Below are 27286 nucleotides of genomic sequence, written 5' to 3'. Positions count from 1 at the left end.
CCAGAGCAAACAGACATTTGCTCAATTTGTGAGAAAAATAAATGAGCCACATCTTTAATTTTTGTAAGTTCTTAACAGCCAGGAAGCCCTGGTCCTGCTAACCTGCCAGTGAAGGAGTTTTTTTTTTTAGTTATGTAATGTGTTCCATTACCTTAAACTGTAGCTTCCTTTTGAGATACTAATGTCTATAAAACCCCTTCGCCATCTGTTTTTGGTCATAATTCCTTTTCAGGGGGGAAATGAGTACATATTTTTTGTTAGAGAGCTACTAGGTTGAAAAATTGAATCAAAATGCTGACAATGTTTTAACCTCCAGAACAGAAAGCTCTTGGGCTTTCCTATGATCGGGTGAATTCAATCAGTCTTACCTCATCCTAAAAATCAGAGCACTAAAACCAGCAGTTTATCAAAAAGACATCTACAAAGAAATATCAAAGTACATGTCACTAACCCCAGAGGTTTCTAGTTTATATATGGGTCTTTAGAATTGAACTATTTATTGTATAAATCTCAGAACTAGTAGTATAGTATAGCTAAGTACGAATAAATGTGAATGGTGAATATCCTGAAGAGGTCCCATGGATTTGAATCCATGATTATTAAAGGTTATAATTATGTAAATATTGTTCTTGACTTCAGACCAATGGAAATGTGCAGTCTGAAACTAAATGATGTGACTATTTCAGGAAATTCATTCTTTAAATTTACTAACTTCATATTTTGAATTCACCTATAAAGTTTCCTCATTCTCTAAGCTTTTGCTTAAGTCATTGCAGTCTAATTCAACTCTTAATGATCTCATTTGGGATTTTCTTCAGAAAACAACTGGAGTGATTTGCCATTTCCTTCTTTAGCTCATTTTATAGCTGAGGAAACTGAGGCCCATGGGGTTAAGTGACTTGCCCAGGGTCATACAACTAAGAAGTATATTAGACCAGATTTTAGCTCAGGAAAAGAAGTCTTCCTGACTCAAAGAACAACCTAGCTGCCCCTGATCAAAAACTATCCTAATTAAAAATTCTATAATTCAAATCAATATGTATTTATAGTATATCACATTATATTATTATACTATGTTATATAATGTTAAGTTATACTATGTCACATATGTTATAAAATCATATCATATGTTACATTATTGTGTTATATTTTATGTTGTTATATCATACATAGTTGTCTTATGCTACAATATTAGATTTAAAATAATTGTATTAGACAAGCATCACATCATGTTATATGACATGGTACTATTATATGAAAAGCATTTATTTAATATAGACTTGAGATACTGAGGATACAAAGACAAACCAATTCTTGCCCTCGTGGAGCTTACACTCTATGAATGAAAATAATATGTACATATATAAGCAAAATGTAATTGGGGGAGGAACTAGTAGCTGCAGGATAAGGTAAGGGCATATGCACAAGGTAGAGTTTGAGTGGAGCATTGAAGGAAATTTGTCATTGTAAGAGGCAGACCAAGGAGGGAGTTCATTTCAGATATGGAGATAGCCCCAATAAGAATGGAGATGAACTAATTTATATTTTAATACATTTAACATCTACTGGTCATCCTGCCATCTGGGGGAGGAGGTGGAGGGTAAAAGGTGAAAAATTGGAACAAGAGGTTTGGCAATTGTTAATGCTGTAAAGTTACCCATACATATAACCTATAAATAAAAGGCTATTAAATAAATAAAAAATAATAATAATAAAAAAAAAGAATGGAGATGAAGAGTTATATGTGAGGAACAGAGAAATAACAGTTTGGCTAAATCATAAGCATGAATATACATCGATCTCCATTCGGAATCCTTCAGTTCTTTATTTGGTTATGAACAGCATTTTCCTTCATGAATCCTTTGTACTTTCTTGGATCCCTGTGTTGCTGAGAATCAGTTATAGTTGATCATCACACGATATTGCTGATGCTGTATACAATGTTTTTCTGGTCTTGCTCATTTCACTTTGCATCAGCTCATACAAGTCTTCCCAGGTTTTTCTGAATTCTGCCTGTTCATTTCTTACTGCACTTTCATATACCACAGCTTGTTCAGCTATTTCCCAATTGATGGGCATACCCTCAATTTCCAATATTTTGCCACCACAAAAAAAAAAAAAAAGGATTGCTATAAATATTTTTGCACATTTAGGTTCTTTTCTTTTTATAGTTTCTTTGGGATATAGACCTAATAGTGGTATTGCTGGGGCAAAGAGTATGTACAGTCTGATTGCCCTTTGGGCATATTTTCAAATTGCTCTCCAAAGTGGTTGGTTCAGTTCACTACTCTCCACCATCAGTGCAATAATGTCCCAATTTTCCCACATCCTCTCCAACATTTATCACTTTCCTTTCTTGTCATTTTGGTCAATCTGATAGGTGTGAGGTGGTATCTCAGAGTTCGGTTAATTTGAATTTCTCTAATCAAAAGTAATTTAAAGCACTTCTTCATATGCCTACAGATTGCTTTGATTTCTTCATCTGAAAACTGCCAGTTCACATCCTTTGACCATTTATCAATTGGGGAATGGCTTGTTTTCTTATAAATTTGATTCAATAATCTATACATTTGAGAAATGAGACCTTTATCAGAAACATTTGCCATGAAAATTGTTTCCCAGTTTTCTGCTTTCCTTCTAATCTTGATTCCATTGCTTTTTTTTTTTTTTTTTTGTACAAAAGCTTTTTAATTAAATATAACAAAAATTATCTATTTTGCATTTCATAATGCTCTCCATCTCATTTGGTCACAAAATTTTCCTGTTTCCATAGCTCTGACAGTAAACTATTCTTATTCTTCTAATTTGCTTATGTTGTCTAATATTCTATTTACTTTCTTAATTGTTTTGCTGTTTATTTTTTTTATTGGATTAATCAAGTTCTGAGTTAGTTGTTGCTGCTTGCTTAGTGGGAAGATAATGATTTCAAAGGTGAGAAGCAATAAAAGCTTGAACTGAAGTGTTGATCATGTGAGCTGAGAGGAGTCATGGGAGAGACAGTGTAGACATAAAATCAACAAAAATAATGAGACTTGATAAAAGGTCACTGATAACCTTAGAAAGGGCAACTTCAATCAATGGTTACAATGGTTTGAGAGGAGTGGGAAGGGAGGAAATTGTGCAACTAACAGATAGCTTTTTCAAGGAGGTTTACTGGGAAAGAAAGGCTAAATATAAGATATTAGATTGGGGGAATGGAATAGGCAAATGTAGGTTTGTTGATTTGGTTTCTTTTTTAAATTAATAAGATTTGGGCATGTTTGTAAGCAGCAGAAAAAGAATCAATAGAGAATGACCACACATTATCATATCAGTGGTTATTGTGTTGACGTTTGATATTCATTAACTATCTGGTCAGTACCAGGGGCAGTTAATCTTACTTCCATAGAAAAAAGAATCCTCTTTTCAAATGATCTTTCAGAAAGTCTTATGGTCAAAGAATACAGCAAAAGGGAAGAAATCATTGAAAGAAATAAATTTTCTGAGTCACCAATTAAGTCAAAACTTATGCTGTCCAAAATATTCATGTTGTAACTAAAGGGATTTAATAACTTCTTAATATTTATTAAGAAATACAAAGAATTAAGAAATCATTTAGTATATTCCACAGTTTCCAGATTGGAGGGAAACTAAAGAAAATGACTTCCAATTATAGTCAGAAAATTATGTGATTAAAAGGGAAAAAATTATATAATCTTAAATCTAGAAACTTTAATCCTTCCTTACTCTTTATCTAATAACTTTTTTTCTTATGAAGGAAAGAGAACAAATGATTTCATAGTTGCTGAAGTGAATAAAACTGTGGCTATCTACACATATGTATATAATAACAAAAAAGAGAGAGAAAACTTAATAAGTGCATTAATGAATATAAGATATATGGTTATGTCATGCAACATAGTAAACACGAGGGTGGATCTTGTCTTTACAAGAAAGGATCACCCACACATTGCCTCCACAAACTTCATACACATTCACTTTTTACCCTTTCAATCTCGCTCCCAATTCCACTACTCCAATGAAACAGCTTTATGTAAGCTAACACTCTATTGCCAAATACAATGGTCTTTTTTTCTCAGTTTCCTCTCTCTGGGACTTTTCTGTAACTTTTGACAAGTAACTTTTGACAACACTGACCACTCCCTCCTTCAAGGTACTTACTGCTCCCCCAGATTGGTGACATTGTTCTATCTTAGTTTTCCTTTTGTCTGATCATGCCATATAGTGTCCATCTACTTTGTTGGTCCTTTAAGGTGGATGTTCCCCAAGGCTTGATTCTCAACTCCGTTTTTTCTCTTATTGTTTTCATCTACTGCAGGTCAATTCGCATTTCTACACAGATATTCTAATCTTTCATCTTTAACCTAAGCTGCAGTTCCATATCTCCAACTGACCACTAGTCAGTTCCACTTGAATATCCAAAATCTCAAATTAAACATGTCCAAAATTGAACTTATTATCTTCCTCACTAAACCTGTCCCTCATCCATGATTCCTTATTTGTATTATGAATACTGCCATCTTTCTAGTACTCAATTTTCAAGATCTAATTCATCTTTGACTCTCTCTTCTTTATCATGGCTCTTATTAATCAGTTGCTAAATTCTATAAGTTCTACATCCACAGAAAGGAAGGATACAAGCTGTATTATGCCAGTGCCTACTATGTACCAGACACTGGCTAAATGCTATTCAAATGTTATCTCATTTGATCTCAATAATCCTGGGTGACCAAAGTCACTTAATCTTTGACTGCCTCAGTTTTATCAACTTCAAAATAGGACTGACTTTGATCACCCAGATAGTAAATGTCTAAGGTCAGCACTGGATTCACTGCAGTGCCACGTAACTGCCTTCCATCTAACATTATGCTTTATATGCCCTTTCCATCTCTATTACCTTTCATGATCATGAACACTAGTTTAAGGAACATTAAAGGACCCTTAATCAAATCCTTCAATTTATAAAAGGGAAAGCATTGGCCCAGGGGGATTGAATGATTTGTCCAACCAAGGTCGTGACCTTGGTAATTCAGGCCATCATCACTACTCTGTTGAGTTACTAGTCTCTCTTTCTCAAGTCTATCTCTTATCCAATCTATTCTAACAAAATTGTCTTTACAAGGAAAAGATCCCACTCTATGTTTCTACTATATAAAATATTAGTGGCTCTCTAATTCCTCTAGAATAAAACACTATGTTTCTGAGTCTTAGGACTTAACGCTCTTACATTGTCTGATTTGAGGCTATGCTGACAGCTTTAAAACATATTTCTCTTTTCCATACATTCTATGTTCTAGTCAATCTGACCCCTGAATGTCACCTCCCATCGCCCCCCTCTGGGGCTTTGTTCAAGTTACCCCACAGGTAGCATGCCCTTCCCTCTCCTTCTCTTGTATTGCTTCAAGGATCTACTTCTTCCATGAATTCTCCCCAATGTCTCCCCTAAAATGAATAGTACTCTTTCTTTCCCCAAAATCTCTTTAGAGAAGACTTTATTTGACCTACATCCCCTTTACTCCCTACCTCATTTCATGGTGATTTTGTACTTGCAGAACAGCAGTCTCTCTCTCTTTTTTTTATTACATTCAAAACAGCTAGCAGAGTGCCTTACACATCTGGCCATGATACAGGAGAATAAGAAAAGTTATGATATCTTATCATTAGCTTGAGGAATTTCCAGTATGGAAATTCTCTCCAATGATGCAAATTGTCAACTTGTCCGTAATTTAGAGACTTCAAGAGTTTCCTAGAAGCACTCATCAATCAGTCAACAAACATTTACTAAGTGAATACCATGTTGCAGCTGCTGTGCTATGTTCTAGGGTCCTATACATGCAAAATGGAATCATTCCTTCCCTTAAGAATCGGTGATTTATTCATGATCACATAGGGAGTATATGTCAGCGGATGTAAGCTTGGGTCCAATGGCTGACCCTGTGTACAACCTTTCACTTGGTACATAAGAGATTGCTTTCTTGTTTGTTGAGACGGGTATCAACCTTTCCAAAAAGTAATGAGGGGGGGGGCAGATGGGTGGTACAGTGGATAGAGCACCAGTCTTGAAGTCAGGAGGATCCAAGTTCAAATATGGCCTCAGACACTTACTTAGCTGTGTGACCCTGGGCGAGTCACTTAACCCTATTGCCTCTGCCACAAAATTTAAAAACCAAGATAAAAAGATGTAAAGATTCTGGGCTTTAGAATAAGGAATGGCAAATCAATCAACAAAATATATTCTGCTTAAATGACACGAACATATGTCAAAAAGAGAAGTCATGGCTTCTTCTTTATCAACAAACCAGAGGCAAAACAAATCACATGTAAACTCAGGGGGAAATATAGGTATACTGTTGACAGCATAATCATTAGGAGATTTTAAAGCAGTCTTCAAGAAAGATCCTGAGGAGACTCCCTAAACCCATCCTCTGAATGTGTGAGATTGATTCATTTGGATAGCAGAAATTTATAGGCAGTCACTCAAAGAATTCTTCTGTGGGATTGATTTGAGAATTCTTGTTCACTAAAAAGACATCAGTGAACATTGTATAAGGAATAGTGGTGCAGAGTATTTGGAGCCAGTAAACTTCCATTCAAATCCTGACTTTGTCACATCCTGCATGACAGTCTCCTGAACTCTCCAGACCTCTGAGTCCTCATCTGTTAAAGGAAGAGGTTGGACTGGCTGGCCTCTAAGGTTTCTTCCAGGTCTAAATGTGTTATTATCATTCAAAGTAATAACTATAGTTAATGTTTCTGAAGCCATCTAAAGTTTAGAAAACATTTATATATGTTATCTCATTTGTTCCTCACAATGGCCAGTACTATTATTCTCCCCGTTTTACAGATGAGGAAACTGAGGCTGAGAGGATAAATGACTAACCCAGAGCCATACTACTAGTAAGTGTCCGAGTCAGGATTTTAACTTGGGTCTTTTCTGCCTCCAAATCCAACAGCCTCTCCATTGCCTCACTTAACTTCCATGATGACACTTTGAATTTAGTGAACTTTGTAATATCTGGGGGATGGTAGATAACTATTTCCCCCCTTTCTGATATTAGAGATAACATTTGCATTCAAGGATCATAAGAAATTTATCAGAATTTCTTTAGTCTTCTATATGAAGATAATTAAGGCCCTATGATGGACATCATGTACGTTAGCTTACCAAAGCCAATTCTGAATATAAATCAGTGAACATTTATTAAGTGCCAGGCACAGTGCTAAGTGCCAGAACATAAAACGATGATGTTTGGAACTTTGAAACACAAAAACAAATAGGTTTGTATTCTTAACTACCCTCAGTTCACAATAGAGTACTGAGGGCTATCTCTTACTAAGGGCTGTGTCTCCTAATATAATTAGGCATTAGTCAAATGTTTCGACACTGAACAATGTGTTACACTACATCTACAGATTTCCCATTTGCTCTTGTTTGGCCAAACTCTGCCTTAAGTACGCAATATCTTGTTTCACAAAGGTCTGGTATCGGGACTGGTTCCAATGTATATTGGTGAAATTGCTCCTACATCTCTCCGAGGCGCTCTGGGTACCCTGCACCAGCTGGCCATTGTGACAGGAATTCTTGTCAGTCAGGTAAAAGACATTAGCATATGGTTTGAATTATTCATGATTACTTTGGTGAAAACATAAAAAAATTATGGTCATGAATTAGCAACTAGATATCTAGCAACCTGTTAGATCTCCAAGTTTTCTCAATTCTTTTGGAGTTTTTTCTCTATAAAAGGTAGCTTACATTCTATGGTACTTTGCCGTCTTTTAAAAGTCCTTTCACATTTTTTGTTTTATTTGACACTCTATGGTAAGTAGCACATTGAGTAGTATCCCCAAACCACCAATGGGGGGAAAATAAACAAAACATAAAGGAAAGTGACTTACATAATATCATCACTCAGCTAATTGATGCCATGTGCAGTCCTGATCTCTCCACTTCTTGCCCATTTTCTTTGCACTGTGAAAGTGACGCTTGAAGAAGAGAGGGGCAAGAGCAATCTCAGAGTCTGAGGCCCCTGTTCAAATATTGGCTCTGTCACCTACCTGTGAGATATTGGACAAATGACTCCCTCTTCAAAATCTTCCTCATCTGGCAAATGAAGGGGATGGATTAGATAGTCTCCTAAATTATTCTAAATCAGTGATCCTACCATCTCCTAAACAACAAAAAGCTCAAATCAGGAACTCAAGTATCCAACTCTCTCTCACACCAAACAGGACCAATTATGAGAGATGACAGACATCCTCTTTTTCCGTGTCCATGGACCTTTGTTGGGACCTGTCCATTCCTAATGCCATTCACCTTATACTAATGTTATCAGTTCTGATTTTGTTCCTCTTTTTTCTGTTACCTATTACATAGAGTAGAGTTAGTATAAAGAAATTCTTAAGAAAAAGGAAATAGAGGAGAAATAAGTATGGAAGGTTGTAGTCCCAACAAGAATCAAAGAGCATCATGATGAGATTACAGGAACTCAGAGAACAGGGAGACCTTTAAGAGTAGATTCAGTAATTGGGGGGAAGGGGAGGGTGAGAGGAAGAGTAGGAAAGTCAGCCATTGTACTCACAATGAAAATTGTATTGGGCCATGCAGTTTCACCTGCCAACATTCACATAAATCACAATTAAGCACCTAAAGCTATTTCCAGATATATGTGTCATTAAGTATGAGCCAAATTTTCATTATTTGAGATTTCTCATACTAAAGTTTTACAGATTTAGAAGTAGAAAGGATCTTAGAGGTCTTCAGATCCAAGCCCCAAAATTTGCTGATGAAGAAATTGAAGAAAAGAGTGACTTGTCCAGGATATGAAAATTATAGATTATTCCTATAATCATTTCTGTGTTTAGACTATAATTCTGGGACTATGTAATGCCAGGCAACATATTCCCCTTAAAAATGATAGAAAGGCAGGGAGAATGTTGCTTTTTGAATCATGGATCCCTTTGGCATTTGGAAAAGCCTATGGTAAAGATGCCCTCTCAGAATAATGGCTTTAAATAAAATATACAAGAATGCAAGAGAATTACAATGGAAAACTGAAATATCAAATTTTCAAAAGGTTTTTTTAAGCTCATGGAACGCAGGTTTAGAAGCCCTGTTATCAATGTGGGCCTGTGACAGCCCAACAACTAGGTGGACAAGGAATTAACAGAAAGAACTAAGGGAGTAGGGTAAAATCCTAGTCCTAGAGGAATAAGCACATGTCTAAGACATCAGGTAGGGATCTGTACCAGGGAAAACAAGACAGGATTCAGCTGCAAGAGCTGAATTTCTTGCTGAATGGCTGCTTATAGGAAAACTCAGGAAAGAGCTCAAGCATTATTCTAACAGTTCAGCCTTAAGGTCTTAGAAGAAAGATGTTGACTAAAAACAAGTTGGTCTCCTATTCTGGCACCATACCTATTAGTAGGGTAGGATTTGGATTGAGACAAAAGAAATTAACAACTTTCTGCCATAGGATTAAGTTTTTCATGCTGTTTGCATAAATACTACATTTATGTCTTGCTTTGCACAAGTTCCCCAAAAGTTGTGTTTAAATCAAAAATTGTGTCACTTGAAAAAATTTGAAATGTTCCTATTTTTTTCTAATTTTTAGAAAATCGAATCTAAAGCTTTTTATGATGGAGATAATCCATCCCCAACTTACTTCCATTGTAGCAGAGGGTGGGAGTTATAAAGAAATCAATTTAAGATTAATTTAGAAAAAAATTTTCTTAACTATTAAAATTTAAAATTTCTTAACAATTAGACAAAAATGAATGGGAGATAGTGGGTTCACTCACCAAGGGGCCCCAAGAAGAGCCCCACCGAGAAATTATATGGGTAGGAATAAATGGAAGTGCTTCTGAATCCCTTCCAACGTGCTTAAAGCACAAAACATAAGTGTAATGATTCCACTTTATGTGGACTGACATATTGCAGGTAGATGACTTGCTAATGCAGCAAGCAGTTACTAGTCAATGGCCTCAGTCTGTTGCATAATTAACACAGTGTGGGTCTATCTTTTTCAGGTCATTGGACTTGATTTTATCCTAGGCAATGCTGACATGTGGCCTGTACTGCTTGGCTTAAGTGCAGGACCTGCCGTCCTTCAATGTTTGTTACTCTTCATCTGTCCAGAGAGCCCCAGCTACCTTTACATTAATCTGGGAAAGGAGAACAAAGCCAAAATGAGTAAGACACTCAACTATTCGGTTTTTCTCCTAATCAAGCTTTTCTCTATTTTTGGAAAATCATCAGTTATGGCACTACATATATGAGCATAACTGGCTAATATTTTCCTCCAAATGAAAGCAAATGGTTAATTGTACAAGAGAGCACCATGCAATGAAAATTGTATTAGGTCCTAGCTGTGTGACCCTGGGCAAGTCACTTAACCCCAATTGCCTCAGGGGGGAAAAATGTATTGGACCATGCAGTTTCACTTGCCAACATTTACATAAACCATAATTAAGCACCTAAAGATATTTCCAGATATGTGTCATTAAGTATAGGAGCCAAACTTTCACTATTTGAGATTTCTTCTTTTACTGAAGTATTACATATTTGGAACTGAAAAGGAACTTAGAAGCTTTCGGATCTAAGCCTCTAATTTTGCTGATGAAGAAATTGAAGAAAAGACAGTGACTTGTTCAGGATATGAAAGTGTAGTTTGTTCCTACAGTCATCTGTGTTTACAGTCTGCCATGTAATGCCAGGCAACATATCCCCCTAAAAAACTGATAGAATGGGAGAGATTGAATTTTCAGTCATTTTGTATTGGTTCTAAATGTTCTAAGCCTGTTAGCTCACTGGGTTTGGGCACAGAACTAATGAGATCAAATCTGCCATTTATTCAATACATGAATGAACCAGTTTTAAGTAGGGGGAAAACTATTCTATGACCATAGACTGTGTCCCCTAACTCAAGCCAATCATTTTGTAAGTGGGAGCCTTCATAATAGTGACTGGCATTCTCAGACTACTTTAAGATTTACTTGTATTTGCTCATTAGATCCTCTCCACCAATCTGAGAAATGAGTCCTATTATTAAATTCAGTTTACAGACGATGAGACTGACACTGAGAGACTAAGTGATTTGCCTACAGTCATATTGTCTGAGGCAGTAATTGAACTTGGGACTTCCTGACTCCAAATTTGTCCCCCTTGCCACTGTACCACCCAGAAGCCCTGAGCTCTCAAAATGAGACCAGGTAGGAATACAGGGCTGCACTGCAAAGCCATAGTATTGTCCTTTCAGAAATTACAAACTCCCTAAGATGGGGACCATATCTTATTCCCTCAGCAGAATGACAATCCGCTGTATTTATAATTCTCTGTTAAGACATGAGTAAGTCAAACAAAGAGAGGTAGAATTTCACAGTGTTTGGGAATCAGAAGTACCTGGTTTAAATCTGGTTTTGACACGTACTAGCCATGTGGTACTAAGCAAGCCATTTAATGCCTCTCAGTCTCAGTTTCTTCATCGGTAAAACAGAAATAATAACAATATCAGCACCAATTTCCTTTTGAGTATCACAATATATAGGAAGTTTTCTCCTTGATATGAAATGCATTAAAATACACTATTTTTTCCAAAGTTCTAGATATAGTTTAACAAATAAAATTCCCATTAGGCAATCTCAGTAAGGTCATAGAGCTTCATGATTTTTCCATTAATTAAAATAATGTACAAGTGATGACTGATAAAAGATCACTTTTGAAACAGATTTGAAAAAGCTCAGAGGAGGCTATGACCCCACAAAGGATATCCTAGAGATGAAAAAAGAAAAAGAAGAAGCTGCCAACGAAAAGAAAGTCTCCATAATTCAGCTTTTCACCATAGCCAGCTACCGGCAGCCCACCCTGGTAGCACTGATGTTGCACATGGCTCAGCAGTTTTCTGGAATCAATGGAGTAAGTTTCCTAATGTTATTTCCCACATACTACATTTCCTAAAGTAATCACAAAGTGGCACTAACCTGCTTGTGCAACAAAGGGGAATCGAGGTAAATGGAGAGAAAGGGGAAAGAAGTCTTAAGAAAGAAAAGCTATAAAAGAAAGCATATCTATCATTAAAAAAAAAAAACTATCAAAAAAATTTGTAAGTGTTGACTCCAATTATCTCCCAAAGGTAGATATTTCTGAATATCCTTAGAAATAGGAATATTCTAAGTTAAAAAATCATTTTTTCTAGTTAGCAAGAGGGAAAAATCCTAGCAAAAGTTCACATTCCATTCATTAATGTAGAAATTGGTTCAAAAAAAGAAGAAATAAAGGACCTTGTCAAAGAATTCAAAAATGTGGTCAATAATAATTGACATCCGTCGAGTATATCCAATTTGAAAAACTCTGAATCTGTGTTTGGGAATCCTTTAGTTGCTTCAGTGACAAAAGGATATAACTGGGTATTCTTGGGAAAAAGGGAAAGAGATTACTGTCAGTTGATAAGAGACCCAAGATTCATGTACATATGTATATATGTAAGTGGGAGTATATATATATATATGTGTGTGTGTGTGTGTATGTATATATGTGTGTATACACATGTATCACATACATAATACATACATACATGTATGTATATATTATATGTATACATACATATACACAGCATTTATCTACATTTACATACAGTATATGTGTATATAAACACAATATATACATATACAAAGTATATATGTAGACATGTATATACATGCCTACATATTTATATGTGGAAATGTATGAAATGGAAATTTAAGGATTCATACAAAGTCCTCTTTATTCTGTGTGTATGGAAATGCTCTTGGGGGATGTTCAGGATTAAAATTAAATTTCTTTCAAAACATAGCTTTATATATTGCTAATATTAAATATGGAAATAGATCTATGAAATCAAATTATAAACATTACACTATGCAATTTCCAACTTACTACGTGCTTCATTCTCTGGCTGCATGTCACCCTTTGTCCTTACTTTTTTCTTTTATCATTTGAAGCTGATTTAGAAATCATATAGATTTATATAAATGTTTAAGTAGTATTCATCAGGGTGAATTGCCCCAGGCTCCTTACCTTAAGGGGTTCTAAACTTCTTTGAGAATTGTCCTTTCTATAGGGAATGATGAAAAAAATTAGGACAGATTAAATTGGAAATGAAAAGGTGAATTGTGATATAACTCTTCTTAAGCTCTCAGAGGGCTTCTTTAATTGCAGTGAAAACAGGAGTTAGACTGGATTCTAGCTGAGGTGGTTTACATTAAACATGATGATGAACTTTTAGAATGAGATTAATTAAATGCTAAGGGAATTGTGGAATCTATTTTAATGGAGAATTATTTTATGATGTCTGCCTCACAACAGGAGGATAAGAGTATAATTATTAACTGTTTTCTAGAAGTTCCTAGTTGCTCCATGATTCCACAAAGTATTTTGTAGATAGAGCCTTGATCTCCTTTTGATGGGCAATTCTTCCATTATCCAGGTTATAGTCCACTTTTACTTTCTCACCCTGCATGATTTCTATGTTCTCCCATAAGCTGTGTATGTTCAAAATCTTCCTCTACTTTTTAAAAAATTTTGTCAGGACCAGAGCAGTGTCTAGAATGTCCATGTCACAGTCTTCTTCTGCCTTTTTTTAAAAAACATTCTCTGAGGGTCGGAGCAAAACTGAGGATGTTCATTTATCATGCCCCATTTTCAATCCATGACATGCGCATCTAATCCTGTATTTTCCTAGATAATATTTTAAATTTTTTATTTTAACATTTTATTTTTTATTTTGTTAATTTGTTTGTTCTAGATAATATTTCTATGCTACTTCTTTTGTGGAAATCATCTTTGGTAAGATGCTTCAACCTTCTTACCATTGCTATATAGTCTCTCAATTATCCTTTGAATAATTCACAATTTTGATTCTTTGGAGATTGGGATATTCCATGACCTACAAGTATACAGCATCATTGGTACAATATTGGCATCAGAAAAACTAGTGGCAACACATGAAACAAATCTATAAATTTTAAAAGATTCATCAAAATAAAAAATTAAGCTTTAATAATAATAATTACTTCAAAGCTTACAGGCAAGTCAATATCATTCTCTCTACCTTTAATGATCTAGAGGAGTCCACCAAGCATCTTCTTGGAGTTAATAAAATTGGGCATTTTCTTTTCTCCCCAGATCTTTTATTATTCTACCAGTATTTTCTCCACAGCTGGTGTGGAACAACCCATTTATGCAACAATTGGAGTTGGAGTGGTGAACACTATCTTCACTATTATCTCTGTAAGTAAATACCAATAGATAAATAGAGGGTTTTTTTCTTTTTTTCCAGGAAAAAAATGTCAGTGACTTTGTTCAGGTGCAAGGGGGTTTTGTGGAAGTAAAGGGGTCATAAAAATGTTCTTGTCTGTGTATAAACTCACCCCCTCCCTTAGTCAAATGTTGATATTGTTGATCACAGGATTCTCATAACCTACTTTCAAAACTTCTTGCTCAGTCAAGGGTTTGGAATGGCATGAGTATTTGTGGTATGATAAAGATGGACTGGTTGTACTTTTGAGGTCTCTCCCAGCTCTAATGTTCTTTAAGTGAGTCTATAAATCAGATAATGCTTTTCCCGAGGTTGGTTTAAGTTAAAATGCAAGCAATTCCACTATAGTTCTTATCAGAGACTAACTTTCAAGGAAAACATTCAGAGGATCCATTTAACCAGGTTCACTGCTATCCAAGTAGAATATATTTCTGGGAAAAGATATTGGAATTTTCATAGGGACTTTACGAAAGAGAAGAGAAATATATGAAGAAGTGAACAGGCAGGTGAGAAGAAGGAACAACATCTCTCCCCTCAGTTCTAATCGCATCAAACCATTGGCCAATCTGCAAATAACTTTAATGTAATACTACAGGATTTGTCCTATAAGAAATGCATTGCATTTTTATCATATGGCAGGCTAGAAAAGACAAAGGAGAAAATCATCAAGGCCCTAAAGAAATGTATCTCTAACGGTAATACAACTTAGGGAGAATTTGATTCAATCCAATAGACACTTACCTTTTAGACAATAAATATATGCAAGAATGGTATAACATTATACTGGAGACAAGGCCAGCCTCTGCATCAGGAGGATATGGGTTCAAGTCTTACCTCTGATCTTTACTGACTGTGTGATCTTTGGCAAATCAAATCAACTTTCAGGACCCTAGATAACTAAGTCTCTTAAGACTTACAGTTGGAGTTTCCTTACCAGCAAAGAAATTCTATATACCAATAAAATTACAGGTCTCAACAAAAATAAAAGAATAAAAAAAGGTGTACTAAATTTATATTCATATGGGGTATAATATGTATAGAAATAGGAAAACATGAAGTGATATAAAAAGAGACAGAGAGACAGAGACAGAAATTAGGTTATTGAAATACTTCAAAATGAAGATGATGAAAACCTGAGATAAAGTGGTGGCTGTTTGAGGATTGAGAATGTGGATATAAATGATGTTGATGTAGAATTTAGGAGACTTGGCAACTGATTGGACATGAAAGTAAAGGAGTGAGAGAGATTGAGAATGATTCTGATGTTGTGTAGCCTAGATGACAAGAAAGGAGTACTCTCAGCAGAATTAGGGAAGTTTGGATGAATGAGAAAGATAATCCATTCCATTTCAGATAAACTGAATTAGAAAAAATGATAAACTATCCAAGTGGAGCTGTTCACCTCTATCACACAGATATCAGGACTGGAGTTCAAGAAAGAGATTAGTGTGTTAAGTGGTTTCCTGATAATTTTAAAAGAATAATGTTTTCCTAAAAAGACTTAATCATTCAATAAGTAAACAAATAAGAACTTGCAAAGTACAGATGATAGTAATTATCACTTTTGTAGAAATTTAAATGTTTACAAAACACTTTACATGTTAATTCATTTGGTCCCATTATGGCTATTGTGGCTATGGCTATTATAATTGCCATATTACAGATAAGGGAACTGAGACAGAGAAAAGTTAAGTGGCTTGCCCAGGGATACAAACTAGTTTACATCTAAGTCCAATGTAAGCCTACTGGACCACCTAGTAGCCAATAATGTTATTGCAATTTAGCAGAGGACGACGTCTATCAGTCAGGAGAAATTAATAGAGAAGATAGGACATGAGATGTTCTTGAAGGGTAGAGTTGGGAGGATATAGATTTCCAACTTAGAAAAATGATGTGAGTGAAGATGTAATATCAGGAATGCCCATGTTCTCTTTAGAAGATAAGCAGATTGCTAGAACAGAGGGTTATTTGGGACAATGGTGGAAGATATAGTTAAGTAGTAAGTTGGTGCCAGGTTGTATTTGGACTTTTCCTTTATGTAATGGGAAACCACTAAAACTTTGGAGACCATTTTTTTTTTTACCTTAATAAAAGCATTCTTTTAGGAAGTTGTATGGTAGAGGGAAGAAAATGGAGCCAGAGAGACCAGCTGTTGTAGTTTTCCCATATACAAGATAATGAGATTCTGCCCAAGTGGGAATGGAAAAGAGGGACAGCCTGGGAGAGATATTAAGAAAAAAAGAGCTGACAGAACTTGGTGAGTAATTGGTTATGGTGAACAAAAGGAAGGGATCAAATAATTTCCAACACATTCAAAGAACCGAGATTACTCACAGGCTGTGATTAACGGTCCATTGAAACAATACTTAGATATTAGATTCTGCAAATGAAAATCAAACTGATTCACTTGAGGCTCTTAGTTCATGGTGTTCTGTATTTTGCTAATTAAGTCTGTTTATATCAGAAAAAAATATTCTTGAATCAATTCTATCGGGATAAGAAAGAAGACAAGGCACTAAAGAGTACATACTGATTCCTTTATACAGAGGAAACTCCTTTGAACCAATTCAGTTAAAAGAAAAAGTAACTGGTAAAATCAGTGAAGATCTAAATTTTTTATCTACATGAAATCACACAAGTGATTTTTCACTTTTCAATTGATTATTTTAAAGGCATAGACTTAAGTAAGGTCAAATTCAATGAAGCAAAAATTTTTGTGCCTACTATATGCTAGACACTGGGAAAAAGGAGTACATTGTTTGAGATATTGCTCCTAATATCAAGAAGACTGTAATTCAATTAGGGGGAAAGGAATACTAATGAGAGCAGACATTGGTTAAACACTTTAAATTTTGCAGAACACTTTGCCTCCTTAACCTTATTGGATTTTTCTTACAGTTCTGTGAGACAGACACTACAGATCTTATCCCCATTTTACAGATGAGGAAACTGAGGGTCAGAGAGATTAAGTGAGTTGAATAATCACAGAAAGTCAAGTGAAAATTCAGGTGAATTTAATGAAAAAAAAATCAGTAGCATAGATCTGAATACCATGAATTCAGAGGAATAAGACACCATGACAGCTTCTAAAAGCCCAAGGAGCTTTCATAAAGGGAGAAGAGCCTGAGCATTTCATGCCAAGGGATGTCATTATGGTGTTCTATTATGACTACTACATAATGAAATCCTCCAATGTGACATTGGTAAAAAACAAAAATCAAGAAAAACTGTTCATAATTCAACATTTTCATTTTAAAGAGAACCATAAAATGGTACTTGATATGACTATTAACTTGTAACTATAGGAGTCAGTCAACAATTGTTTATTGAATGCCTACTGAATGCAAGGTCTGCACTAAGTGCTGTGGGGAACTGCAGAGAAATATGGAACAGTAAGGGAAACAAGATACGCACACAAGAAGATAACTCACACTACCAAAGGATGTCATAATTCAATTTAATAAACTTTTATTAAGAACTAAGTATTGTAAGACCCTTTCAAGGCACTGAGAATATAGAGATGAAAAATGGTTCAGCCTCAGCCTCTAATAAAATCATATACTACAGTAATGGGATATTTACATGGATAAGCATGATAAAAAATAAGGTGTATCAGAAAGCAAAGAGAAGACCTAGGCAAAAAGGAAAGAAAAAAGGAAGGAAGGAAAACGGGAGGGAGGGAGGAATGAAAGGAAAAAGGCAGGGAGGGATGAAAGGAAAAAGGGAGGGAGGGATGAAAGGAAAAAGGGAGGGAGGGATGAAAGGAAAAAGGCAGGGAGGGATGAAAGGAAGGAGGGAGAGAGAAGGAAAGGAAGGGAGGGAGAAGGAAAGGAAGGGAGGGGTGGAGAGAAAGAGGGTGTCAAACACAAAGGAGTTTGTGATGACAGTGAGATGTGCAGTGGAGCTATCCAGTAGCTAATTATATGAGGTTGGAGCTCAGAAAAAAGATGAAGGCTAGACAAATAGGATAAGGAGCGAGGGGGTTGGGGAGGAGAATACCATCCAACTTCACAACTAAGAGATCATTGGTAAACTAATAGAAAGTTGAAGAATGGTGATGTTCAAAGACAAACTGCAGAAGGTTAAGGTATAAATTAAAAGTGAGAGAATAGAGACAGCCAATGTAGACAACTCCTAGGAGTTTGACTATGAGAAAAAAGAGAAATATCATAAAAAAAAAAAGAAGAATCAAGTAAAATGTTAGTTCGGTTTTAAGAAAGGGAAAGATTAAGACATGTTTGTGTGTGGATGGGATAGAGTTAGATTGAAGATTAAGGATGGGATTTTAGGGATAAATTTGCAAAAAAAAGACTGGAAGAGATGGAACTGAGGGCAAAAAATATCAAGGGATTGCCTTAATGAGATGAAAGGTTAGCTCTAGTTGAAGCACTGGAATAAGAAGAGGAGATGGAGGATGATGTATTATGGTAGGTGTTTATAGTAGGAAAAAAGAAGATCCAGTTTTTCCAATTAAATAGGAGATGAAATTCTCTGCCAGAGAGGAGGTAGAGAATTAGGAAAATTTAAGAGAGAAATTATGGAATGGCTGGAGTAGAGAACAGAATAAACTGTAATCAGGGAAGAATAAATAGATTGTTTTGCAATAATGAGAGTCTGTTTGATATTCAGATTTGTAGTAGACATAGTAAAGATGATGATGAGTCTTCCTTCAGCAGTACATGAGTTAAAACAAAGAAGATGGGTGGAGTGCTGGTGGCAACACAGAGACAGGTTTTGGCAGGACTTGATCCTAGATCCTACAAGGGGACAATGTATTCAAAGATGGAAGCCAGCACATAGTAAACTGGTTAATTATAGAGTCAAAAATACAAAGAGTAGAAAGTAAGACCATTGTAAAGATGAGGTACTAGGGAAACTGGGAAATATAAAGAGATTAGAGATGAGGATGCAAAATAGATTTAAAAATGAGAAGGATAAGATGGAAGCATAAGAAGTTATGATTAAAGAGAAGAATTCCAGTTCAGAAATATGAAGATATTATATGGGAAATGTTAGTATGTGGTTCAATCACATATATAGAGCTAGAAAAACACTCAGAATAAATCTAATCTAATACTTTCATTTTAAGGAAGAGGAAATTAAGGCTCAGAAGAGGCTGCCCAAAGCAGGCAGGAGATGTCAGAAGTAGGAATTGAGCTCCAGTCCATGACTCCAAAGTCATTAATATAGTCTCTGAGAATTCATGGCAAAATGAGATATCAGTGTGAAGTTTTTAATGGAGACATTAAATAGAGGTCAAAGTAGGTATTTTTATAAAACAATTAAAGTTAACTTAAGAATTCAATGCAATGACCAATCATGGTTCCAGAGGACTAAATGACAAATTATGCTGCCAACCTCCTGTGGAACACGTGCAGAATGACATATCTTTTTGGATATGAATAATACAGGAATTTCTTCTTAATTACGTATATTTATTACACTGGGTTTTTTCTTTTTTTTTCCCCAGGATAGGAGAGATGGAAGGGAGGGAAAGTAGATATTTGTTCATTGGGGAAAAAAATCAAATTAAATGAAAAAAGAGAGAGAATTCACTACACCCCCAAAATATTTACTAGGTTGTGAAGGCAATCTCTGTAATTGCCCAAGTATTCTGAGCCTGAAGTGATTAGACCTCTGTGCTTGCTCTTTGAAGAAAAAGTAGACTTTTCTATACCCCACTTTTTACATGTTCTGCATCTGAGTAGTGAATTTCCTAGCCTCATTCAATGAAACACTTTGTCTTAACTTAACATGGACTTTAGAGTTTATTTTTTAAACAGTGATCACTCTTAGCATGCAATAATTATTTTCAGAATTAGAAGAAATTGGCACAATGGAAAGTATAGTGAAGCAATTTCATTTTATCTTTTTGCCACAGTGTATCAACAATACCAACTAACACTGAAAATTATATAGAACAATATTAGGATACTGGCAAAATTCTATCAGGATTTTTTTTCCTACAAATTTATTCCCCTTGGTGATTATAGGAAGAGTGCTATTACATCTATCTAAGGAATCAGTCTAAATAAACATTTAGCATAGAATCTATAAATCTGTTTTTTTTTATATGTTGATAACTGTATTTGAATATTCAGATTGATTTTCTTCAGAATCCTTTAAGGTTTAAAAAAACAATGCATTTTAAAATATTATTCTGAGAAGAGTTCTTGGCTTCACCAAACTACCAAAATGATCCATAGTATAAAAAAGGTTAGGAACATCTGAGCTAAACTCTGATATAATGGTTCTGTGATATAAAAACAAGAAGGCCTTTACATAGTTCATTTGGAATCTCTCAAATCTGACAACTCTGACAAAGGTACATTGAGAGTATCTGACTCTATGGGAATTCATGGATATATTTTTTGGGGGTAGAATTTAATGAACTTTTTAAAAGTTTTTAAAAATATATTTTAGTAAGTATATTTTTATAATGTCATGTATTTTATTTCATGCATTTTAAAACATCATTCAAAGAAGGGATTCATAGGTTTTCCCAGACCCATTGCCAGAGGGCAATCTGTGTATTCACACGTGTATGAAGACAATTTTGTGTACGAAAAAGTTTTTTGTACAAAAAAAAGTTAACAGTCCCTATCTTCTAGCTATCCATTTCAGTATGGCTAAAAAAAAGCTAATGAATCCACTCAATGTGCTATGTTTTGGAATAATCATACAATCTGTGACACATTGACCCTAACAATGGGGGGCTCTCAGCACCTGTTGGGAAATTATTCCATTCAAAAAACACTAGGTTTGGCTAATTAGACCTTCTAAAGGTAATCTTTAAAGCAAAGGCCTCAATTACACATACACCCAGAAGTGTAGTTGACAGAGTTGTCAATTATCATTCCCTAAATTCTTATCTTTTCAAAAGAACTTCATCAGAAGTGCCAGCAGGTACACTTGGTTGCACTAGTTAAGTTCAAAACTTTATGCTTCTGTTACATGGATCAGGGTAAGAATGCTCAGGTGCCAGTGATCATAATTTGACATTTAAACTCAGCAGCAGGAGAAGTGAGTTGGAAAAGCTGGTGCATGTTTAATGCCAGTATTTAAAGTCTGTGCTCTAGACAAAATCCTGGGGATTTCTATCATTGAGCTTATGTATAAATCAGAGTAAATGGAAACTTCACTGTTTTTTTAACACAAGCTTAGAACTTGTAGGAAATCAACCAGAAAAAGTCTAAAATTTACAGCACCTGAACTTTGTTTATCAATTCAACTGAATAAAATGCTGGATACCTTTGGCAAAGAGGCAAAAGTGTCTGATTCAATTCATGATCCATTTAACTCAGGTTTTCAACAAATATTTGAAGTACTTAGTGTGTGCAGGACATTGATGGAGTTACAATGGATAGATCCTGTTCTCAAAGAGCTTAAAATCCAGTGGGGAGATGGTACATAAGAAATAACTAAAACACAGAATAGTGTGTGAACATATAATAAAAACAAAGGGAACCCCATTGAGGAGCTCCCCATGAGGGAGACAGTATTTGAGCTAGACTTAGAAGAAAAATTAGGAATTCTACAGATAGACTTGGATGGTGTGAGGGATGGGAAAGGTGTTCCAGGTAGAAGGACCAGTACAACAAAGTGAATGGCATATTTGGGGGGCACCATACAATCCAGATTGGCTAAAGCACAGGTACATGATTCAGAAGAGAAAATTTTAGGATTAATCATAGGAAGGTAGGCTTAGGAGGAGGGCTTAAATTGAGGACCTAAGAAAATTGGAATTTATTCAATAAACATCTGGGAACCATTCAAAGTGTCTGAATAAGGAAATAACACAGTCAAACTTTTACCTTAGGATTTGGCAGCAATGTGGGATTAATTAGAAAAAAAAGAAATTTAAGGAGGAAGAACAGGTAGAAAAGTACTCCAAGAGCTAAGGAAGAAAGCAGTGATTAACCTGAAGAGAGGTAATGGAGATGGAGATGAAAAGTTGCATGTGAGAGATTATTCCAAAGTAAAACTTACAGTATTTGGCCATGGGAGAGGTGGAAAAGGAAGGAGTAAATGGAAGCACCAAGATTTTGAGCCGTAAAAAATAGTATCATTAAAAAGAAAAGGAAAATTAGGAAAATTAGCAGGACTGGGGCAAGATGCCTTTTTGGGACTGAGATAGATTTGGGATACTAGTGGTTGTCTGAGTGAAGATGACCAGGAGACTATTGTATATCAAAGTCAGAAACAAAAGAGAGAGGTAAGGCTTCTGAAGCTTTTCCTCTTTCTTGTTTCTCAACTACATTTCCAACCTCACTCTTTGTAACAGATGATTTTGGACTATCTATGATTGCCTCTGTTATGTATCTTAACATCTTCCTGCCACTGTCTCCTTTACATTTGCTCATTAGCATGCCTATGTTTCCTAAATTTAAAAAAAGTCTTCCTTTGAACTTTCTTATCTGTTCATTTATCGTCCCATCTCTGCCCAACCAAACTTCTTAAAACCTATATATTGTTTCAATGCCTCTATTTCTCCTTAACTCCTTACTATATATTGTCTTCCACACTCCTTTCTGAAACTGCTGTCTCAAAAAAAGTCACTAATGACTTAATCAGGAAATTCATTTCTTAGTTTCACTTCTCATCCTCATTGATTGCTCAGCATTTGACAATGTTGGCCATCCCTCCCTCCACAGGGTCCTGTTTTCCCCCTCAGGCTCAAAAATACACTACTATCCTGTTTCTTCTCCTAATCCTCTATTCATTCCTTCCATATTTCTTTTGTTGGTTCTTCCCTATTCCCAATCTCTTCATGGAGGTGTTTTCAAGGATGTTTTGATTCTCTTCTCGCTATACTTTTCCCCTTGATAATCATTTTCATTCCCATATCTCTACCACTGTATTTCTTCAAATAACTTCTAAATCTTAGAACACAGGGAAATCTTAGAAGTCGTCCAATTCAACACCCTAATTTTATGCATAAGAAAATTAAACCTAGAGAGAACTTATGAAACCAAGGATTTGGATTTAAAAATCCACTTATCTTTCCACTACTCCATACCATCTTTTTTTCTGAACTACACATCCACATCTCCAAAATGCATCATCACTCAGGAGGTCCATGAGAACTTCAAATTCAACCTGTCCAAAATTTTTTTCTTGTTCTCATCTTTCCCCTTAACCTGTCTCTGGTTCTCATTCAATATTTTTGTCTATGGCACCACCATTCTTTCCCATGTTTCAATCCTTGATGTCACCTTTGGTGTTTCCTTCTCCCTTTCCTCTTACCTTTGATATTCATTCACCAAATCCTTTTGATTTGTCCTCCTGAGTATCATAGAGTTAGCTCCTTCCCCTCTTCTCCCACTGCACTAGTAGAGGTTCCTTATTATCACCCTCTATTGCAACAAAGTTTCCTAATAGACTTTGATATTTAGCTCTCAGGTCCTTCCATTTTTCAGACCTCTGCTAAATCATATTTCTTATGCATAGATCTAGTCATGTCATGCTTTTGTTTAAAATATTCAGAGGATCCCTAAAATATACTAAAATTCATATTCCCTTCCCTGCATTTAAGTCTTTTTATATTTTGCCATAATTTTTCATTCCTATCACATATGACTCATCTCAACACACTCTAGATTCTAGATATAATGGACTATTCCCTTTTCTCCGCTCCCAATCCAGAAAAACTGGTTCTCTTTGGTCTCCCTAGTTCTTTCCCCTCCATGTCTTTGTTCATGTTCTGCCTTCCCTTTCTTTCTTCTGCTGTTAAATTCTTTCTCATTTTTTAAAATTCAACTGAACTTCCATTAAGTCTTGTCTGATGACCTTATCTTGCCCCTTCCATAGTAATCTTATTCTCCTTGAAAAAGAGCTCTAGATTTAGAGCCAGAGGATCTAAGTTCAGACCTTGAGTCTACTACTTGTCTAATCACTTCATCTTCCTGGACTTCTTTTCTGTTTTTCCTCTTCCATTAAATTAAATGATTGGACTAAATGATCTCTAAAGACTCTTGCAAGTCCAAATCAGATGACCACAAGACTCATGTAGCATTTTACTTAGCAGCTCTCTAAGGTACTTATATAATGATGTTCATTATAATTTACCTGTGCTTGTTTCTTATCGCTCTACTAGATACTAAGTTCCATGAGACTAGGGGCTAGATCTTAAATACATTTTGTATCTTCCCAAAGGTCTTGGAAACAAAATAGGCACTGGTTAAATGTTTGTAGAAGAAATGAATGGATTATATATATGTATATATATATATACACATATATATACGTATATATGTATATATATATATACATATATATTTAAGCTTTATAGATGGAAGTGATCGCTGAAGCTATGGGAGTAAATGAGGTTATCAAGGGAAAGAACATAGAGCAAAAAGGAGAAGATTATGGAGACAAGAACTCCAGGGAATACCTTCATTTAGAGAGGGAAAGGAGAAAATAATTCAATGAAGAAGACACCCATTCAGAGAAGTAGGTATTTATTGAGAACTTCTATTCTTGGACAAATCATTTCCTCCCCATCTATGAAATGAAATATTATTTTCCTTCTATTCAATTTAAAGGGTTAAATGAATTTGTAGACATTAAAGTTTTTGGAAGCAAACCACTACACATGGCAGCATTTCTAGCTTAAAAAATAAAATTCCTAATTTGATTGTTTGCACTTTCCCAGGTATTCCTTGTGGAGAGAGCAGGGAGGCGTTCCTTGTTCCTGGTGGGCATGGTAGGGATGCTTGTATGTGCCATTGCCATGACAGTGGGGCTTGTATTGTTGGTAAGTTTGGTGTTGGTCAAGATTTTTGTTTTAATCACAAAAATAGATAGATAGATATGATAGATAAAAAGCTAGATACTATTTATTTTAAATATTGTGTTACCTTTGGCCATATAGCAGGAAGAAATATTAAAGGCAAGTATATAAAAGAAGCAAAGGGAAACAATAGACTTTAAAGAGAGATGAATTACTTCATTAAATTGAGAGAGTAAATATTTGATATGTTTCTAAATTAAATGGGAATGATGACCGGGGGGGGGGGGGGGGGGGGGGGGGGGGGGGAGGCCGACCCGGGAGCGGGGAGGTATGGAAATAGTAATAGTAATACTTTCAAGATGTCATGGAGATCAGCTTAGTTCATAAGCCAAGAACCCTACCTGCTTATCACACCACCTAATCCTTCTAATCAGCTGTATTGCCCAGAACATTCCTGGGTTAACTACTCTTATTACAGGAAGTATTACGGAAGAGGTCTTATGATGAAACTCAGAGTTAACACATGATTCAGAAGAGAAAACCTTCCATTAGACTGAATGAATGTAAAACAACTTTTCAGAGAGATGGACAAAAGATCTCTGTGAGATAGATTTCAGTATGTGTGTACTTTTAAATTTAAAAAGACATTAACTGGTGAAATTTCCATCTATTTTTTTTTCAGGATCGATTTAGCTGGATGAGTTATGTGAGCATGATAGCAATTTTTCTCTTTGTGAGTTTCTTTGAAATTGGGCCTGGACCAATCCCCTGGTTCATGGTGGCTGAATTTTTCAGCCAAGGACCACGGCCTGCAGCTATCGCCATTTCTGCCTTCTGCAACTGGACCTGCAATTTCATTATAGCCTTGAGTTTCCAGTACATTGCGGTAAGAGACCTGATGCTGTACAAATTTGCTGACTATATCAGTAGCAGAGAAAGCAGATCTCTATAGCAACTCATTATGTTTCTTTCTTTTCTTCTCTCACCATAGGAGTTTTGTGGACCTTATGTATTTGCCCTCTTTTCTGCGATCCTCGTAGGCTTTACTCTGTTTATATTTTTTAAAGTTCCAGAAACCAAAGGAAAGTCTTTTGAAGAAATTGCTGCAGAATTCCGTAAGAGGAGGGGGGGATCACATAAAGGACCTAAAACTGCTGTTGAACTCGAATACCTTGGAGCCAAAGAGAATGCATAAAAGAACCCTTAGGTTGCAAGACATGGAAGCAAAATTTATTTTGTATCTTCTAAAGAACTACATGTCAAAATCCTGTGAAGAATTTTATTTTTTTAGGAAATATAAAAGACCTCAAGAGGGTATTTTGGCTGCTTCTATTTACACTCTGGTTGTACGTATTAAGGCAGCTGGCTAGTGTTCTAATATTCCTAATATTCTCTTTGCTTTCTCTTCAAGACTTGGGTCAAAAAGACCAAGAAAATAGCAGGAGAAATAGACAAAAGATCTATTTCTGCTTAGCATCCTTAGGAATATTACCACAGTATCATCACATCTAAAAGCTACAGATAATATGTATGCATTTGGACATGTGCAAATTGAAATTTTCCCTTCTACAACTCTTCTGCAAAACAGGATCAAGAATGATAGCAAGACCCAAGTCACAACAGAAAAGTTGACCCATATCTCACTTCTTTGATTTCCCCTCCACAGCTTTTTTTTATTTTTTATTTTTTGCCATTTTTCAATTTCTTCATTGATCTAATTTTACTTTTTGTATTTTCATGTACATTTTTTCAGTATGCATATGTATATTTTAATCTGTTTTTTTTAGAAGGGAAAAAGTCTATTTTCTTATTTGTAGCTCTAGAAAAGTGAACCTATCTTTAGGAATTTAGCTTAGATTTTAGACTCCTTATTTAAGGAAAAAAAGTTTTTGCTAGGTAGGTATGGAAAATGTTTTTCTTAACCAATGTCAAAAGGAATGAATTGTTCTATCAGTTCACATACACCAAGTAAAACCAGGAGAACTTCCTAAAAAAAAAAAATACAACCTTTTTAAAATAGATTTTAGTACATCAGTTTTCACTGGATCTGTGAGCTGTGGTTCTGACATACTAAAGGGACTATCTATTCTCACTGTGCAAACAGGAACAGAAATAGTCAAGGGCCAAGGAGGAACCAAGTAAAAGAAACTGTCAGCTTAGTAATATTCACGAATAAAAAAGTATTTTCACATAATGGTTATTATATAACTATGGCTAGTGTCTGCTTAACAGCAAAAGAACTAATCCTTTCAAATCAGTTCAA

The 27286-nt window shown here is 35.4% G+C and overlaps 1 protein-coding gene across 1 annotated transcript in view; it reads left to right on the top strand.

Moving 5' to 3' along the window:
• SLC2A2 (solute carrier family 2 member 2) overlaps positions 1–26338 on the top strand; it is a 37750-nt gene extending 11412 nt beyond the window's left edge. Inside the window, exons 5-11 of the mRNA XM_003766157.4 lie at positions 7478–7593; positions 10027–10189; positions 11724–11911; positions 14159–14263; positions 24946–25047; positions 25706–25909; positions 26015–26338. Of these exons, the coding sequence (XP_003766205.1) occupies positions 7478–7593; positions 10027–10189; positions 11724–11911; positions 14159–14263; positions 24946–25047; positions 25706–25909; positions 26015–26218 (1082 nt within the window). The 3' untranslated portion in view covers positions 26219–26338. The remainder of the gene's footprint in view (positions 1–7477; positions 7594–10026; positions 10190–11723; positions 11912–14158; positions 14264–24945; positions 25048–25705; positions 25910–26014) is intronic.
• Positions 26339–27286: the final 948 nt, after the last annotated feature.

The sequence above is a fragment of the Sarcophilus harrisii genome, chromosome 3 (assembly GCF_902635505.1).
Source record: "Sarcophilus harrisii chromosome 3, mSarHar1.11, whole genome shotgun sequence".
Classification (NCBI taxonomy): domain Eukaryota; kingdom Metazoa; phylum Chordata; class Mammalia; order Dasyuromorphia; family Dasyuridae; genus Sarcophilus; species Sarcophilus harrisii.
Note: the sequence above shows the minus strand (reverse complement) of the source record. Positions and strands in the feature narration are given on the sequence as shown.